The sequence below is a fragment of the Salvia hispanica genome, chromosome 6 (genome assembly GCF_029641045.1).
Source record: "Salvia hispanica isolate PSC_SH4W2 chromosome 6, Shi_PSC_v1, whole genome shotgun sequence".
Taxonomy (NCBI): Eukaryota; Viridiplantae; Streptophyta; class Magnoliopsida; order Lamiales; family Lamiaceae; genus Salvia; species Salvia hispanica.
In genome coordinates this window covers 19,093,583-19,110,723 of record NC_142697.1, presented here as the reverse complement: position 1 = coordinate 19,110,723, position 17,141 = coordinate 19,093,583, and the positions used below count along the sequence as shown (strand labels likewise).

At 31.5% G+C, this 17,141-nt stretch overlaps 1 protein-coding gene, 1 long non-coding RNA gene and 1 pseudogene across 4 annotated transcripts; 1 reads left to right on the top strand and 2 right to left on the bottom strand.

Moving 5' to 3' along the window:
- Positions 1-1,585: 1,585 nt before the first annotated feature.
- Positions 1,586-12,033, bottom strand: LOC125204722 (uncharacterized). 3 transcript variants are annotated; one of them, XR_007173621.2, is made up of 8 exons: positions 11,676-12,033; positions 10,398-11,591; positions 6,817-6,887; positions 6,504-6,580; positions 6,321-6,403; positions 6,159-6,251; positions 3,988-5,304; positions 1,586-1,600 (listed from the first exon to the last, which is right to left on the bottom strand). It is a non-coding gene; the product is annotated as an uncharacterized LOC125204722 (long non-coding RNA). The 3 variants fall into 3 exon arrangements; XR_007173622.2 differs by lacking the exon at positions 1,586-1,600 and having other exon boundaries at positions 5,003-5,304; positions 6,817-6,980; positions 11,676-12,031; XR_016132709.1 differs by lacking the exon at positions 1,586-1,600 and having other exon boundaries at positions 5,003-5,304; positions 10,470-11,591; positions 11,676-12,030.
- On the top strand, positions 8,686-9,438 carry LOC125204720 (uncharacterized). The gene is made up of 2 exons (XM_048103435.2): positions 8,686-8,937; positions 9,019-9,438. The coding sequence occupies exons 1-2, from the start codon at positions 8,707-8,709 to the stop codon at positions 9,244-9,246; spliced, it is 459 nt and encodes a 152-aa protein (XP_047959392.2). The 5' UTR covers positions 8,686-8,706; the 3' UTR covers positions 9,247-9,438.
- A 3,483-nt stretch (positions 12,034-15,516) lies between the features above and the next one.
- Positions 15,517-16,783, bottom strand: LOC148923321 (putative inactive poly [ADP-ribose] polymerase SRO2 pseudogene; annotated as a pseudogene).
- Between the last annotated feature and the right edge of the window lie 358 nt (positions 16,784-17,141).

Below are 17,141 nucleotides of genomic sequence, written 5' to 3'. Positions count from 1 at the left end.
GACATATACTTTTCATAAATGTTTGAATATTTTGTTGCATTTTTATATGTGTTGGGTAAATGTTTGAATATTTTGTTGCAATTTTATATGTGTTGGGTAAGTGTTTGAATTAGGGACGGAGCCAGGAATTCAATTAGCAGGGACAAAAATAAATACATGAAGAAATTTTAGAAGTTTGAGGTGAGACATTTATAAAGGAAATTACAAAATTTTAAAATTTCGTTAACAAATTAGTATAAGCTAATTATATTGAGGTGGGGCAATTGCCCCTTAATCCCTCCCTGGTTTGAATACTTTTCATAAATTATCGATACTCATATTAAAATAAGGAGAGGTTGTAAAGTTGAATTATAAATGGCTCGAAAATGAAAAATATGGTGCGATACTTTTTCAGATTGATAAGTTTGTATTTCATACCTATGGATTTAATTTGTTAGTAGTAAAATGCTAATTAGTTGCAAATGCAACATCACCAGCTCAATGGAACACAATATTTTATGACTCGCTACATTACAATAAAAATTAATAGACCTTAAATAAGAATACCAAAAATGTAAACACGAGGCTTAATTTAATGACATGACAATTGGCCAGATATTTGAACCTGTCATGTAGAAGTAGTAATGCTTAAGACAAAATTAGATCATTTCCCATACAATAGTATATAGTATTTCGGGAGAACTGTTGTGTTGAGCGACGATTCGTAAGCAATATGCGGGCGAATGCTGATGTGGCAATGTAATCATTATTTTTTTAATTCAATTAATATTACTGATAGGTTGTATTTTTTCTGAATATATTAAATCCATACAGCTACACCCAATTACTTCATCCCGTCGATTACTACCAATTCTCCGTCTCTTCAATAAATTTACACTCACCATTAATAATCTAGGTAGCCATTGTAAAGGGAACTTTTGAAGGAAGTCTCTGTTCTTTCTTCGACTATGCAACTCAGCAATGATTTTTTCACCATAAGATTAATACTTCCCACAATTTAATGAAAGGCAATTCATTCTTCCAGTCAATGAGTTTCAGTAAATGTTTTTGCACAAAATGGATTTCTATTAATTCTTCCTAAACTTTCTCGAAATAGTTTTGCAAATGTAGTTCATTTATGCAAGATGGATTGTAATTCTGAAAAAAATAGAGCCAACATTCATTATTACCGTTTTTTTAACGTGTTATCAGATTTTGCAATTACATCCATTTTAGTAGCATTCTCTCGTTTAATCTAAATTACTGTCACAAACTCGGAGGAGAAATTGTTTTCAGAAATCTATTAATATATAAAGGGGCAGTTTTTTCTAATGCCACCTGGCAGCATTTGGCGGGAAAATGAAGTTTTTTAGTTTTGTTTTTCATTTTTTTTTGCGTTTTTTATGTGAATATTGTTGCTGTCATTGTTGGTTTCAATGCTGTATGTTTTTTTGGTTATCGTTTATTATCATTTATTTAGCCTTTGTTTGATTGGTTTGTGCATTTCACTTTATAGCATATGCCTATTTTATTACAATTCCAAAACACAATGAGGTCACACTTTTTAAAGGTGATTCATATATATATATATATCTTCTCCAAATTCCAATGCTTCATTTTCCTACACAGGTGTAAAGGATATATTAGTACTGCACATTTACAACATTAACAAGTGATTAAGTGAAATAGCAAATACATAATGATTAGGATATGCTGATATTCAACATAGATTAATACATCTACTATTACTCACTTTGCAAGTGTATGCATATAGTGAACTGCACAAACATGGAAGGGACTGAGAGAAATATCATAGACATAAATCAACAGGATATGCGTATCTTCAATACAAGATTAACACAACTGATTAAAACTCACTTTGCAAGGATGCTCCTATAGTTTAGCTTGATAAAGTTAGTATGATATGCATATGTACAATAAAAGATGAACTCTATTGATTACTACTGATTTTGCAAGGCATAAGTTGAATCTGTGTACAGTATTAGGGAGGATATAAATATAAATATTGGATCAGTTAATAATGTTCACTAATAGGCCTTTAAGAATAATATGCAAAAAAAGTTAAATCTATAATTTTGTAAACACACGTTGATGTAGGTCATTTAAATTACTGGAAAAATTAGGTAAAGCTCGGCCCATTTAATTTCATAAAGTTCAGAATTATATAATTTCATATAAAGCCTACTTCTTCTATTATATTACTAACTTAATCATGTGTATATAGGTGACTCATTTAGTTGTGACACAAAAAATCCCATAATATAAAGGAGCCACCTCTCACTCTGCAGAATAAGGAGAGAGAGAAAGTCCTAGAGAACTGGAACGCTGATAAGGCTAATTTCATGCATCGGTTATATGATGAAAAGTCACCTTTTTATTGGGTCTAACACAATTTTTAAGCTAGGTGTGTGAAGGAAATCGCTAGGTCCAGGAAGAGCTGAAGGCAGTGGACCAGCAAAGAAAAGCGAAGGAAAGTGAGCAGAATTAAAGAGAAATATGGCTGGACGAAGGGAGTCAAAAGCTAAGGGCAAGGAAGACTATTCACACAAGAGAGCCTTGCTGGACCCACTTCCACGCCTATATATAGAGGAGCATGCAACACACGATAAGGATGATTTTGCTCTCAGCTCACACACTCACACACTCACACACACTTGGAAAAATGGGGATCCTCACGAAGGGCGAAGATACAATCATTTACATTCAGTTTTTGCACTGTTATTCCGTCGAACTTCAACGTTTCTGAAGTCGAGTGGTTGTTTGCTACTTACCGTTATCTATGCATTTAGTTTACGTCACGATGGTGTTTATTTTGTGTTGATTTACGTTGATTCTGTGTTTTGAGGTTTTATTTCAGAAGTTGAATGTTATTCTCTGTTTTGAATGTTATGTGCTTGATCTGGGAAATAGGTTGTGAATCTGTGCCGTTGTTGTTGATCTGTGGTTGATCGGCGAATCTGTAGCTATGGGTATAATTTTGGACGAAGTTTGTTTCAGATGCTTGGATCAAGAGTGGATTTAGCATCCGAAGTGTGGATCTGAACAGGGGAACCGAGTTTGCATGGATTTTGAACTTTCTGCTTTCTTTTTACTTTGCTTCGTCTAGTAGTCGTAGATTTGCCTTAGTTTTAATTGTTCTTCGATTTTGTCGCTTTAATTTTTGTTGCTTCGTTTCGAATTACATTCTCACTCTGTTTTACTGGATGTTTCATGCCAATTGTTGGAGAAGATGATGTCGCTGTTAGTTAGTACTTTAGTTAGTTGTTTTCCAGTTTTTCATCCGTATTTTACCTTTTCAGTAAATGGTCCCCACTGTCATGTGTTTTCCCAGGTCTAGGTTAATTTAGGAAGTAGTTCTTTCGATCCAGTTGTTAGATTAGCATATCTCAATTACCAAGTCTAGTTAATTTCCTCAACCCAAATTGCGTGGCAGCAGCCAACCCAAAAATAGTTCCCGAGTCTTTGAACATGTTTATCTGCGCATTCATCTCTGTGGGATCGATCCCTACTTCCCTGTGCTAATTTTAGTATACGTGGTTGAGGGTTTTGAAGAGGTATTCTGTGTGTCCGACGACCGAGATCTTCCAACGATCCGTGAGTTCCTAGACCATGTGATCTAGTGGATTCACTGGACCCAGGAAACTTGATATTCCTTATTGTGCACACAGTCAGAAAAAGTACTGCCTTCAAACGCCAATATCCACAAAGAGAGCACTGATAACATGGCAGGCGTGGGTGCCTAAACTGATGTTTAATATTGGAAGGGATTAATAGAATTATCCTCTGGACTAATAAATATATTTCATGTTTAATAGGGATTAATAGAATCTGTCTAGCCACTTGATTTTTTTTTGTTCCAAAGATGGTGATTAATACATGGATGTCAGGGCTAATGCATTTTATTAAAATCATATGATTGAAGAACCTATACATTCAAATTTTCAAAACTATCAGACTGCTTAAATGTGTATAAATTAATGAACTTACTTTTGTTTTGATCCTTCCTCTTCCTTAGTGCACAAATTGGTGTATATTCTTAATGTCTTCAAGCCTGTCTGTAATTATATGTTATGGTAACCTGCAAATCGAATTAATTGTTGGTGAGTATGTTAATATAAATTATACCTCCTCCTCCTCCTCCTCCTCCTTCATTTTGTAGATTGTAAGATGTCAAAATTCTGTCTTCATAGAATATATGAAGGAATCCTGCATATCCATAAGAAATATGGATTAGGTTCTTAAAAGGTTTAAGAAATATGGATTAGAATATTAAAGGTTTAAGCGTGCATATTCTTTGTTCTTTCTCTGTGTAATGATTCCATCCAATATTCTCTCTCTTTCTCCTTCACATTGAGACGTATTTGCAGATTAGGAGAGGTATATAGGTGTGCATCTTATGCCTGCTTGGTTTCTATTGGTTGCAGCAGGATTTTCTCTCTCTTCATCCTTGAAAATGAGAAGCGGCTCATCCTTGATTGGGGTTTTTTTTATCTCTTGGTTAGGGGTGGGAATACGGGTATCCGTGGATACCCGACCCAAAAAAACTGGGTACCCAAACCCGAAAATCATCTAAATGTCTATCCAAAATTCGACCCGATGTATTTTCGGGTACTCCAATACCCGCCCTGGGTATCCATACCCGACGTATCGGGTACCCAAATACCCGACTCTTTACATGTGTAATAACTAGTAATAAAAAAAATCAAACTTTATTATATTAATATAAATAAAGAAATATTTAAATTTACTGATATCTTTAATGGTGCATTTATTTTATAGTATAAAACTACAAAAAAATGGGTTATTTTTATTTTAAAGTATATGATTATAATTATGGGGGTTGGTTATTCAATATGTAAGTAAAATAATAAAAGTTATGCATTTAATTAAACTGTTGAAACAACCAATAATATAATTTTAAAAGTCAAAATAATTAACTAAAATATAAAAACCACTTGAGTTGGTTATGCAATACGTAAAACTTGAGAGTTTGGAGAAGTCGTGACCTAGAATAAGAGAGATCGACTTATTTTATATAAGTTAAGAGAAAGTTAGTCTAGTAGTAAATAAATTAGCCCAGCTCTTAGAAGTCTAAAATGGCTAAACCTAATTTAAAAATACTTTAAATAATAAATTGGATATTCGGGTAATATCCGATACTCATTCGGGTTACCCGATACCCGATTTATCTTAAATTTCAATATCCAATCCCATACCCAATCCCATAAAATTGGATATTGGGTATCCAATACCCGGTGGATATCGATCCCGATATCCATATTCCCACCTCTACTCTTGGTATACCTGCAAAAATAGGATTGATGTTAATAGGGAAACATCAACTACTACTCATTTATTACTCTGTCAGGAGGCCCAATTAGTTGGCCCTATATTTATTACAACATGCATGAAAATCCACATTGATTGAATATATTTAGTAGTTCTATTAAATAGCATATTACTTTATATCAACATATACTTGGATATCTATTTTTTTTTCTTTTATTTTTGATTTTGTTTTATTATCATCTATTTTTGTTATCTGAAAGGTCTCACTCGTGATTATATCTGATTTCTTAACTTAATTGTTTTTATTCTGATGTGTCTGCAAATAAACAACAACAAACAACTATAAATACCCCATTCTACTGCAGTTTCATTCACTTTGCAATCGCTTCCTCCCTAGCTTAGAGTACCATTCTACTTTTGGTATATGTCTTTCTTCCTTCTATGAAATCTGTATAATTCTTCTACACCACTTCTATACTGCCTAATCTTAGTTTTAGTAGTTTTAACTAAATGATGGTGTTCTCATATTGCTACTCTATTTTAGTATACTGCTGCTTCAATCTTTATATGTAGTTGAAAATTTAGTAGTTCAGTATAGTACATCTCATCTTTGATGTCTTGGTATCTTATGTTGTTTCCATATTTATCTTTGTGTTTTAACCTTTTCCTGTTGATCATTACTATTTTCCACTTTTATCATTGATAGATGATGAATATCTGCATTTGATAAGAAGAAACTTATGTAAAAAAAAATGGATGAATTTTGTGATAGATTATGTTCTTTTATTAGAACTATATTTTAGACAATGCCAATACCTCAAATGTTATATTCATTTCAAGGAGAAGAAGTTTAGCTTAGTTGTTCTCACCTTTGATGTGTTATATCTTCTATATGTTCTCTCTTTTCTTTGTTCTCAACTTTGTTCTATTGATCTTGATTTCTTCCAATTTGATTTGTGCACCTGTAAAAATGAAACAAAAGTCAGTGATTAGTTGTGCTTATTGTGTAGTCTGCGATTAGAAATTTTTACCTATCTTTCAGAAATTGTAGTTCTCTTCCCTGCATATTGGTCATCTTCTTATATTCGTTTCGTGGAATATTTATGTTGTCCACCTGAAAGCAATTGAGATTAATATTAGTGTGTATTTATATCTTACTGTATTGTCTGTTTTACTTTATCAGAATCAATCTCCACTATGGCTCCCTATGTTACCTTGCTTCAGAATCTTTACACTGCCATTACTAACTCAATTGTTAAGGTTCGTTGCGTTCGTGTCTTTGGAGGTGTTCCTGATGACAACAAGGACATCAATATAGAATCTGTTTTCCATGATACTAAGGTATATTAAAAATTTCATTGTATTCAACAGTATACTAATTTTTTATCTGCTATATCCTGATCTATCCTAATCTTATGTATAGAGTATATAGTTCTATTTCTTCATTATTTTTCTGCAACTGTACATTACTACTTCCTTAGTCATACTTAATTGAATGCTACTTCAGTTTAGTATAGAAAAACAGACCTATATTTGTTTATTACTTATGTTTTCATTCTTCTACATCTTTGCACTCTTCCTATTCCACAGATTGCTTGCTGCACAGTTTAAGTTTGACATTTGGCATTCAATGTCATCATTCTTGATCCTTTTTGGAATCTGTACTAATAGTGTTTATAATAGATCTTTACCTGCAAAAGAAAAGACATATAATTTATTGTATGTTAGGATTCTGATTTATATTTATATATCTAATATGTAATATCTTTCATATTGATCTTTTTCTTCTATCTGATTTATTTCTAATCACTAATATCTAAATTATTTTTTCTTATCAGGGGACATACATTCAAGCCAAAAGAAAGAACTTCAAAATCTGGAACACAAACTTACTGAAGGAGGCATCTACTTCATAAAAAACTTCTTTATTAGGGATAACACCCTTAGAAACAAGGCTACTAATCATCCATATAGACTATGGATGAATTACAGGACTGAGATGTATAAAGTCAGAGATACTGAGTTTCCAGCCATGGTTTTTTCATTTAAACCATTTGGTGCAATGAGAATGCAGACCAATCATCCTTTTTTGGTATAAATGTTTTGATATATTTTGTTGTTCAGATCTTATTTTTTAATTCTAAGTATACTGATGTCATCTTTCTCTTGGCAGACATTATTGGGGGTCATTACTTCACCTGGAAGAGTTGTTAAGCAAAGTAGATATAGGTTGATTGAAGTTGAAATAAGTGATGAGCAGTATGTCTTCCTTCATTTTTAAACATTTAGGTATCATCTATATAGTTAACTGTGTCTATATTTGAAACACTTTGATATATTTGTAACAACCATAACAAAATATTGTGTACAATTTGGGACTCTAATGTGGAATCCTATTTGTCTCAATTGTCAAAGGCTGAAGGGATAGTTCCTATAATTATAGTACAGTTTTGTAAGCCTAATGTTTTCAGAGGTATGTTTCTATCTTATTGTTGTTTATTGATGTTTAGTTAAATGGCTGTCATGTATTGGTTTTAAGATTTCTTTATTATATTTTTAGGTGAGATTGGTGTATCCACTCATTATCAAGCTTCTAAAATTTTAATCAATGCTGATATAGATGAAATGAAGGAGTTTAGAAGCAGTTACTGTATTTTATTGGATAAATATTAGTGACTTAATTGTGTATGATAATAATAGATTTGATTTGATTTGATTTATATTATATAGGATTAAACATAATGATACATTCCTTGAAACTATTTCTGTTGGTCAACCTGGAATGATGGTTAGTAGAGAGTTTGATGATATTGATGTCAAGGCTCTCAGTGATGTTGTTTATTTGGAGGTATATAATCATTTCTTAAAGCAGATTGTGTTTATTTTCCATATTGTCTTTTTGTTTAATGTTGTAGCAGTTTATTTCTGATTTTGGTCATCGGGATGGATCTTATTGGGTTTTTGGAAAGTAGAATCAATCGAACCTCATTTTGGAGAATGGTATTATTTAGCATGCAAGACATGTGTGAAGAAAGTCACGATTTTGGATGACAAGAAGTTTAGGTGTGACTTTTGCATTAAGAATTTTGATGTAGCTGTGAAGAGGTACTAATCTGATTTCTTTTTTTTTTTCTTGGTGTGTCTTTGGTTTCTTTTCTTTTATTTTGCAAGAAGTTATTAATTGACTACATTTTTCCTCTTATTTAGGTGTAGGTTTGTTGCGAACATTGTTGATGACTCAAGTAATGCATCCCTTTTGCTTTGAGATAGAGAAGTTGTTCAACTGATTGGAAAAAGGGTGAATGACTTGATAAGGAGTAATATGGAGGTAATCTGCCTGTTTAAATAAGAATTTGTGATCAGTAGTAGTTATATTTTCTATTTTAATGTGTTTTATTGTTGTTATAGCATTGTGCCATGGAGTATGTTCCTAAGAAGATTGAGGAGCTGCTTGTGGGTCAAGAAGTGATGTTTAAGATTCAAAGTAGGAATATCAAGGAATATTATCGTAGATATCCATATACGGTTAACAAAATCTGTAATATTCCAGAAGTAGTGGAGAAATTTGTTCCTCAGAACATTGTATCACAAGTTTTCAATACTGATGTCAAGTTAGCTGATTTACTCTTCGGATTTGATATTGTTGAGGTATTTTTTTAAGTAAATTAACTGAAATAAGTATAAATATGCATTAGGGCAACTGTGTTTCTCATTTATGGATTTTTTTAGGTCTCTGGAAAAGGTTTTGTAACTCCTGATTTATCAGTTGTTACTAAACAGAAGGGGATTGAATGCTTTGCTGAAGGAAGTGTGAAAAGATGCTTGGTAGATGAGTTTGATAGTTGTGATGATATCTGTTTTGAGAAGATAAAAAAGAAGATGAAGAAAGTGAATGTGTTTGAAGATGAAGATGAAGCATCTGTCAGCTATACTCAAGATTTGTCTGGTGCTGATTAGAGTTGGGAAATTTTTAGAGTCAATCTGTTTTTTATTTCTTGCTTAAGTGTTTTGAACATGTCTGAAATTTCAGTTGTGTTTTTTGGGGGTTTTGTTGTTGCATTATGTTATATTAGGTAACAATGCTGGATTTTGGCTGGGATCATTATCTGTTTTGGTATTAGTATACAATTCTAAGTTGGTTTTTATTTCTATTGATGGCTGTTGGATGTCTTTTTTGAATTATTTATATTGCAGAAGTCTTATCTTTATTTTGGTCTCCATTACTTAGCATAGTCATGGCAGGATTTATTTGAATCTTAAATATGTTAAATCAACAGAATCATTCTGTTCAATGGAGGTTTATTGAGTAACTCATAGTTAAGTATTCATTTCTAATGAATAATGCAAAGATGATTTTCAAGAAATATCAAAGTTAAATATCAACTTAAAATTCCAAAGTCTGAAAATCAGAAGTTATTAATTCAAATCTAATAACAACATTCTTAATTTTTAATCAGGATCCTATTCTTTCACTTTATTTGCAACATGTGTAGTATTCATTTACAAATCTGGTGTAATAGATATGAAAATCTGCTTGAATAGTTATTTTTTGTAAATCTAATTATCTGCATTCAAAATAATCATCTATTACATCTAATTATCTGCATTCAAAATAGTCATATCATTATCAACTAATTCTTAAAACTATTTATCTCCTTTATTGCAGAGATGCATAATTTAAAACAAAATATTGCTCTAAATTTAATATATTTCAGATTTCAGATGTGAAACTAATTGTGAACTATATATCAGGGTAGACATATCTACATTTTTTTGTCATTCTTATAAATACCTTAAATTTCTATTTATCTCAGTAATGAAGTTCTTCAATTTACTTTTCAAGCATGCATATCCAGTAGGATTCAAGCCCAAAATGAATCTCAAACCCTAATTGTAAGGCAATTGAATGGTCATGTTGGAATTTGTGTTGCGTTCCATGTAAACACCTTTTTAAGAACAGAATTTCTTTAAATAAATGACACATCTGTTGTAGTAAAATCTAATTGTCATTTACATGTGTATGCAATGAAGAAGTTGAAGGCTTCCACAATAATCAAGGGTTGCTCCTATGAAGGTTTATCAAATGAAGCCCCAGGTCAGTATTTTACCTCTGTTTGCATTGATGAATCCACTGTAGATTCTTTTTTTCCTTCTTCTTCTTGCATAGGTCAGTATTTTACCTCTGTTTGCATTGATGAATCCACTGTAGATTCTTTTTTTCCTTCTTCTTCTTGCATATAGCTTTGTCTTTCAAGTTTACTCCTGTAATTAGACAGTTGTAAGTGTTTTTTTTTTTGGAGAGTCAGTTGCAGTAAAGTATAAGATCCAATGATAGTATTTATAGAATGTTTATATCAATATAGTTCATAAATTCAGAAAAACTGATTTTGTGCTTCTTCTTTTGAGCAATTTGTAAATGATCTTTTTCCTCTTTCAAAGTGGTGAATTCTCCCATTGTTCAGCAGTGAAATTTCTATAGGAAAAGCATTTGATATATGAAGTGAAAAGTCATAACACTCTATAATTTGTAATAGACTTCTAAATTTTCACAGTTTCATAAATTTTAATAAATCCTCTTATATCCAAGTTTGTTGCATCAATCTGAAATCTCATAATGATATAAACATAAGTGTGTATTTCGTGCCCTTTTTAAGAAACAACTAAACTTGTAGAAGCTGAAATTGTTAGAGTCACGAATTATTAGAATGGAAAAGAAACTCAGCTCAATTGACTCAATTGATATGCCAGCTGGAGGCCACGCCAGCTCAACAGAAATGAGATAGAAGGAAAGTTGAGGGATCTAAATGCAAAGAAGAGAAGAAGGAAAATGGATTGGGTATAAATGCAGAGACTCTCATCTTTGAGAGTATCCATGAAATTTGTGTGAGCTTGCGAGCTGTGGTCATCGTGAGAATCCGGTGATCCGGTGATTCTCCGTTGAATATATCGTGTTCCTCTTATCATTGTATCTTTTGATTCCATTTACATTTAAGTTCCATTTGTGTAATCCTCATCATCAATGAAGTTCTTATACATTCGTTCTATCAGTTTGTGTATATGATTTTGGTTTAAGTTGCATCAAATCATGGAGGTGTTGATCGATTGGAGTTCGTCGTGTGGTTATTACTCTGATACTGAAATAAGGATGCAACAAAAAATTTTTGTGAAATGAACTTATTATGAAGGTACTTATCTTATCTGGCATCTTAGGTTGCAGCTTTTCGAATTTTTGTTGTGTTTTTGTCCAATGTTGTCGATCTTTTTGTTGAATCGTAGAAAGTGTTCCACCATTCTGGCCGATTCTGGAAACAAAGCCAAACAAAAGGTCAAAATAGGTGTATTGTTCGACATTTTTGAATAATAATTGAAATCTACCATAGTGTTACCTTCAATCGAAACCGATTTTGATATAATTGATTTTTATATCGGTGGTTTTTTGCTGTTTTGGATCGGCTTTGACAGCACCGTTCGTCGTTTAAGTTTAATCGCCTATGGAGGAGTCGGTTAGCCGTCGGCGGGGGTATCCTTCGTCGTCAATTGATTTTTAGAAAACTAGGGTTTGAGATTGTTTTGGTAGTCATTTAGGTCTAAATCGTTGGATTAACTGTGGGAAGGGGTTGGTATGGACTTTGTAAGGTGTAGTAGAGTCTGCTCCGGCGGTGATTTGGTGGTAGGCTGCAGTTTTTCCGGCGAGAATCGGTGCTGGTTTCTATGGTTTGGAAGAGGCGCCGACGAAGGAGGTGAGAGAGTGAAAATGGTTTATATATGGTGTATAAGATATGGTTTTATTCCTAAGTATGTTAATTAATTGTGATATAGTCTAATTAGTATAATTAGTTCATCACTAATGATAAGGTTCAAATTGGGCTCGGTATTTTTGGGCTTCCATTGTTTAGAAGCATGGGCCAATTTTAATAAAGAAGTTGGGCTTAGACCATTGTGTGTTTTATGACCATTGTGTTGGGCTATTAGATGGTCTAAATAGAGTTTTATAATTGTGGTATAATAATTAGCTTTAAAATTTATATATAGTTTCTATATAAATTCAAAAATTTAATGAATTATTATATTTTGTTGAAATTTTTTATTTAATAATTTTGTATTAATTATTAATGTTGCTTATTTGAATTGAATGTCAATATTATTTGATCTAATTTGGTATATCGTTGTCTACGAAATGAAAACTATTTAGATTTTTTTCCTTATTTACGATTCTAATTTAATTTAAGATATATTCTAAAAAAATTTAAGATTATATTTTAATTTATTTGAAATATTAAATCTTGGGTTTTTCTTGAGTAAATTTGTTTAGGATTGTTTATTAATCTATGATATATTCTACAAAATTTAAGATTATATATCCCTTTTTTTAAATGTTAAGGCTTGGGTCTGTGGTTGAATAAATTGGTTTTGGATTATATATTCATATGTTGGGTATAATTTTTCATGTGTTCGCTCATTTCATTGTGTATTGGTGTATGTTATTATGTTGTATTATATTATAGGGATATTGACATCTAATATCACGAAATTTTCAAAAAGTTGGATTTTTCCCACGAACTTTAAAATTGGCAAATAATATCATGAACTTTACTCCGAGTTTGTTTTTTCCCACGAATGAAAAAAATTCATGTTATTTTAATAGATTGAAGAATAATTTTGGAGGGTGTGCTTCCAGAAAAATTATCTTCAAACATTGAAAACCTTGAAGCTTTCAAAATTGTTGTCGAGAAATTACGAAAAAAAATCCGTATCATAATATTATTTGGGGGAATTTTTTCATTCGTGGGAAAAAACAAACACGGTGTAAAGTTCGTGATATTATTTGCCAATTTTAAAGTTCGTGGGAAAAACTCAACTTTTTGAAAGTTTTGTGATATTAGATGCTAATATCCCTATATTATAAACCTAATATTTGTGTTTTTAATTAAATTTTTTGAATTGGGTTGAGTTTGGGTTTGAGTAAATCTGATTGTGTTCGTATATTGTTTTATTTGATATGTTTGTATGTGTTGGTCCTATTATTTGTAATAGTTGTTATAATTATATTATAGAGACTATTAAAATAATTATTTGTTGTAGTCTTATATTAATAAGGATAAAATTATATTCATTATATCGTGTACTTATGTTTATAAATTAAAATTGAAATTTATGTTATTTACCTTCTTTTTTTTTTTTTTACTTTTTTAAGTATTTTGTTGATTAAGATAAGGTGAAGTCTATAATGTTATAATGTATAATATTCTGGTTTCATGAGGAATTATATGATTATATTTCTGTTTATTTTTTGTTGAATTATTCTATTTGCATTTGTTGAAAAGTTTGGTGAAATTTATAATCTTAATAATAATGAAACTATTTTGTATGTATTTAATAAAGGCAAGTTGTCAATTATTTATTTGTTAATATTGTTGTATTAATTTTTTTTTTGTTTGAAGCCTTTGTTGGTGGATCTGTTGAGAATCCTATTCTTATAAACGATGTTATTAGTGATGAATTTGGTACATCTATTACGGAAGAGTGCACTGTTGTGTCATCATCTTTGTTTCAATATGGAGGTATATTTCTATCATTATGTAGATTGTGTTGTATCAAATTGTTGTCATGCTGAATATTCCCTTTTATTATTTAGTTTAGTTGTTTAAAAAAATATTTTTTTTAATGCAACTGAATTAAATTAATTGTTTTCCTATATGTAGATTATTGGGATATTGGTGATGCTTTGTGCTCATGTTCGCATATGGTGTGATTTTTTGGTATGAAGAACGGCTTAGCAAACTTAATAAACCCTAGGTTCCAAGATATTTCCTTTGTCGATCTCATCCATTTCATTACAATATGTTGATAGATTGATACACGTAGAAGTAGAAATATTGGTTTTAAATAGATACAATCTTATTAATACAAGGTTTAAGTGCAAAAGTTTATATACATGATTTTTCAGTAATTCTTTCATTACATATACAATTTTTTTTAATTTCGTTTCATTCGTGATAGATATATTTTTATATTTTTTGAAAATTTTATGGCCCGTGCATAGCACGAGTAGTAAAACTAGTTGATAGGAAATGAAAAACTTGAATAAGTGAGAGAAACTAAAATAAAAGGAAAGTGAAAATAATGAGCGTAAAATTAGAAGTAATAGTGGGTTAAAATATCACTATGGCAAGAGAGAGAAATGATGACATCAACAATCGCCTACCAAGCGCTCATTGAGGGCGCAGCGTATCAATCCTCAGTTTACTCCCTCCGTTCCCTATTAGGAGTAGCATTTTGATCGGGCACGAATTTTAGAAAAATGTAATAAAAAGTTGGTTGAAAAAGTTAGTGGAATATGAGATCCATTTTTTTATATTGGCTTTATAATAAATGTGAGTGAAATAAGTTAGTGGAATGTGAGACCTATTTATCATTTATGGTAAAAATGAAGTGCTATTCTTAATTGGGGACGGACAAAAATGGAAATTAGTAACTCTTATTCGGGGACGAAGGGAGTAGTTTTTAATGAGAGAACATCTTTTTTGGTCCACGAACTTTGTCAAAGTATATTTTAGGTCCGTGAACTTTGAAAATATAATTTGAGGTCCATCAACTATGGGTTAATTTCATTTGAATTTTGAAGTACTTTTTTACTATTTCCTAGTTTTTCTGGGTGAAAATACCCTCAATACCTTAAAGAGTATATATTTTTAATAAACTTATCATATACTCATATTACTTATAAATATCTTTACAATATATTTTTGACGAATTTTCTAAATATAATCTGACCTTCAATATTATCACTTTTTTGTGACATGCAAGTCAAATTGCTTCTTCAATTTTTTATATTAAAGAATTTTAAAATTGAATAAAGAACTTTCTTTAATAATAAAAAATTGAATAAGGATCTTTTCTTGCATGTCATAAAATTAAGTGAAAAGATTAAAGGTCAAATTATATTTAGAAAATTCATCAAAAATATATAGTAATGATATTTATAAAAAATATGAGTATATGATAAGTTAATTAAAAATAGAGTAAATGCCAAAATTGGTCCTGAACATATGACCATTTTGCGTTTTTAGTCCTAAACATTATCTTTTGGATTGTGTGGTCTTGAACATATGGAAATTTGATCATTTTGGTCCTCCGTCAACATTTCCGTTAAAAACTAACGGTCAACGAGTTTAATCCCAACTTTGACCAAATTTAACTTTTAATTTTGATTTTTTTACTCCCTAATTAAAGAGGAAAAAAAACTTCGAAAATGTGTGAATTCAAATAAGCACCCCAAATTGTGTATTGTAGAGGTGGGATGAGATTGTCGACTCCAGAGTCGAAATGTGTGGAGCTTGGCCGGAATTTCCGCGATCTAGCCACGGTTTTCTCCGTGTACCCCAATATCACGCGACAGAGCAGCAGGTGTTGCACTCCAAATTCATCTTCCTTCGCTTGCAACGCACTGCCAAACATCACCAATTTTGGTGATGTGAGAGAGTCACCAATCAACCGGAAAATTCGCCGGAGATAAATAAACCCCAATGCCGTTGGAAACACGGTCTTCAAAATCGGCACACCTCCCAAATCCATGAGTGACAATCCCCAAGATCTCATCCCGCGCACCGCCGTACCAAGCATACCTAATATTGGCATCGCCGCCGCGCTTCATCGCTACCGCGCGAGAGTAGAGGCGGAAAGCTTCAAGCCTGGCATGCCTGGCGATGCTGGAGGAAGAATTCATGTGTAGAGCAACCACATTAACTCCCTCGCCGAGAACCCCTAGTCCAGCCCTAAATTAGGGAATTAATTAAAAGTTAAATTTGGTCAAAATCGGGATTAAACCCGTTGACCGTTAGTTTTTAACGGAAATGTTGATGAGGACCAAAATGATCAAATTTCCATATGTTCAGGACCACAAAATCTAAAAGATAATGTTTAGGACCAAAAACGTAAAATGACCATATGTTCAAGATCAATTTGGCCTTTACTCTTCAAAATATATACCCTTAAAATATTGAGGGTATTTTCGTCCAAAAAAAATTATAAACAGTAAAAAAGTACTTCAATTGATATTAACCCATAGTTGGCGGTCCTCAAATTATTTTCAAAGTTCACGAACCTAAAATGATATTTTGACAAAGTTTGTGGAAAAAAAAAGATGTTCACTCATTTTTAATTAAACACGTGACAAATTTTTGGTGTTTTCGACATTAGTGCACATTTATTTCTTTGCCATGTTTTATTCATATTTTCTTCCTTGTTTACAATTTCAAGACACATGTCCCATAATTTTTATCTTTCCACCATAGCACACTCTATATAATAAAAATGGATCTTTTTCACTCATAAATACTCCTTCCCCACCTATTAAAATTATAAGTGATATGTACTCATATTTTATTAGATTGTCCCACTATACGTGGGTCTAATGCAAAAAAGAGAATTGTGTACACACAAAAAAATTAATCAATTTTAGTAAACCTTACCATTCTACACACAAAGCACACATTTCTTATTCACGACAATTCAATTAGGCAACTGAGACTCTGAGAGCAGGACATAATGGGTATTTACAATAACTAATTAAGTCTATCAACAATCAATATCGTTTACTGACTACTGTGGTCTTATATATATATATATATGTCTGGACTTACAAAAGTATATATATATATATATGTCTGATTTACAAATGTAAATCAGAACATAGTCTAATATATTAAACCAATTGCAAAAAGCTAACGTAGAGCCACTTAAAACAACTCTAACTTATCTAGGAAAAAATTTAAAAATCGATGTATTTATATTCAAAAAAAGAAAGTTCAAGGAGAAAATCATAAAGCATCAAAAGTTCGCGTATTATTTTA

Bases quoted from the DNA above. Each gene is read 5' to 3' on its own strand.
- LOC125204720 (XM_048103435.2), top strand. From the start codon at position 8,707: ATGGAGTATGTTCCTAAGAAGATTGAGGAGCTGCTTGTGGGTCAAGAA. The intron at 8,938-9,018 runs GTATTTTTTTAA...GGATTTTTTTAG, and splicing joins TCGGATTTGATATTGTTGAG to GTCTCTGGAAAAGGTTTTGT.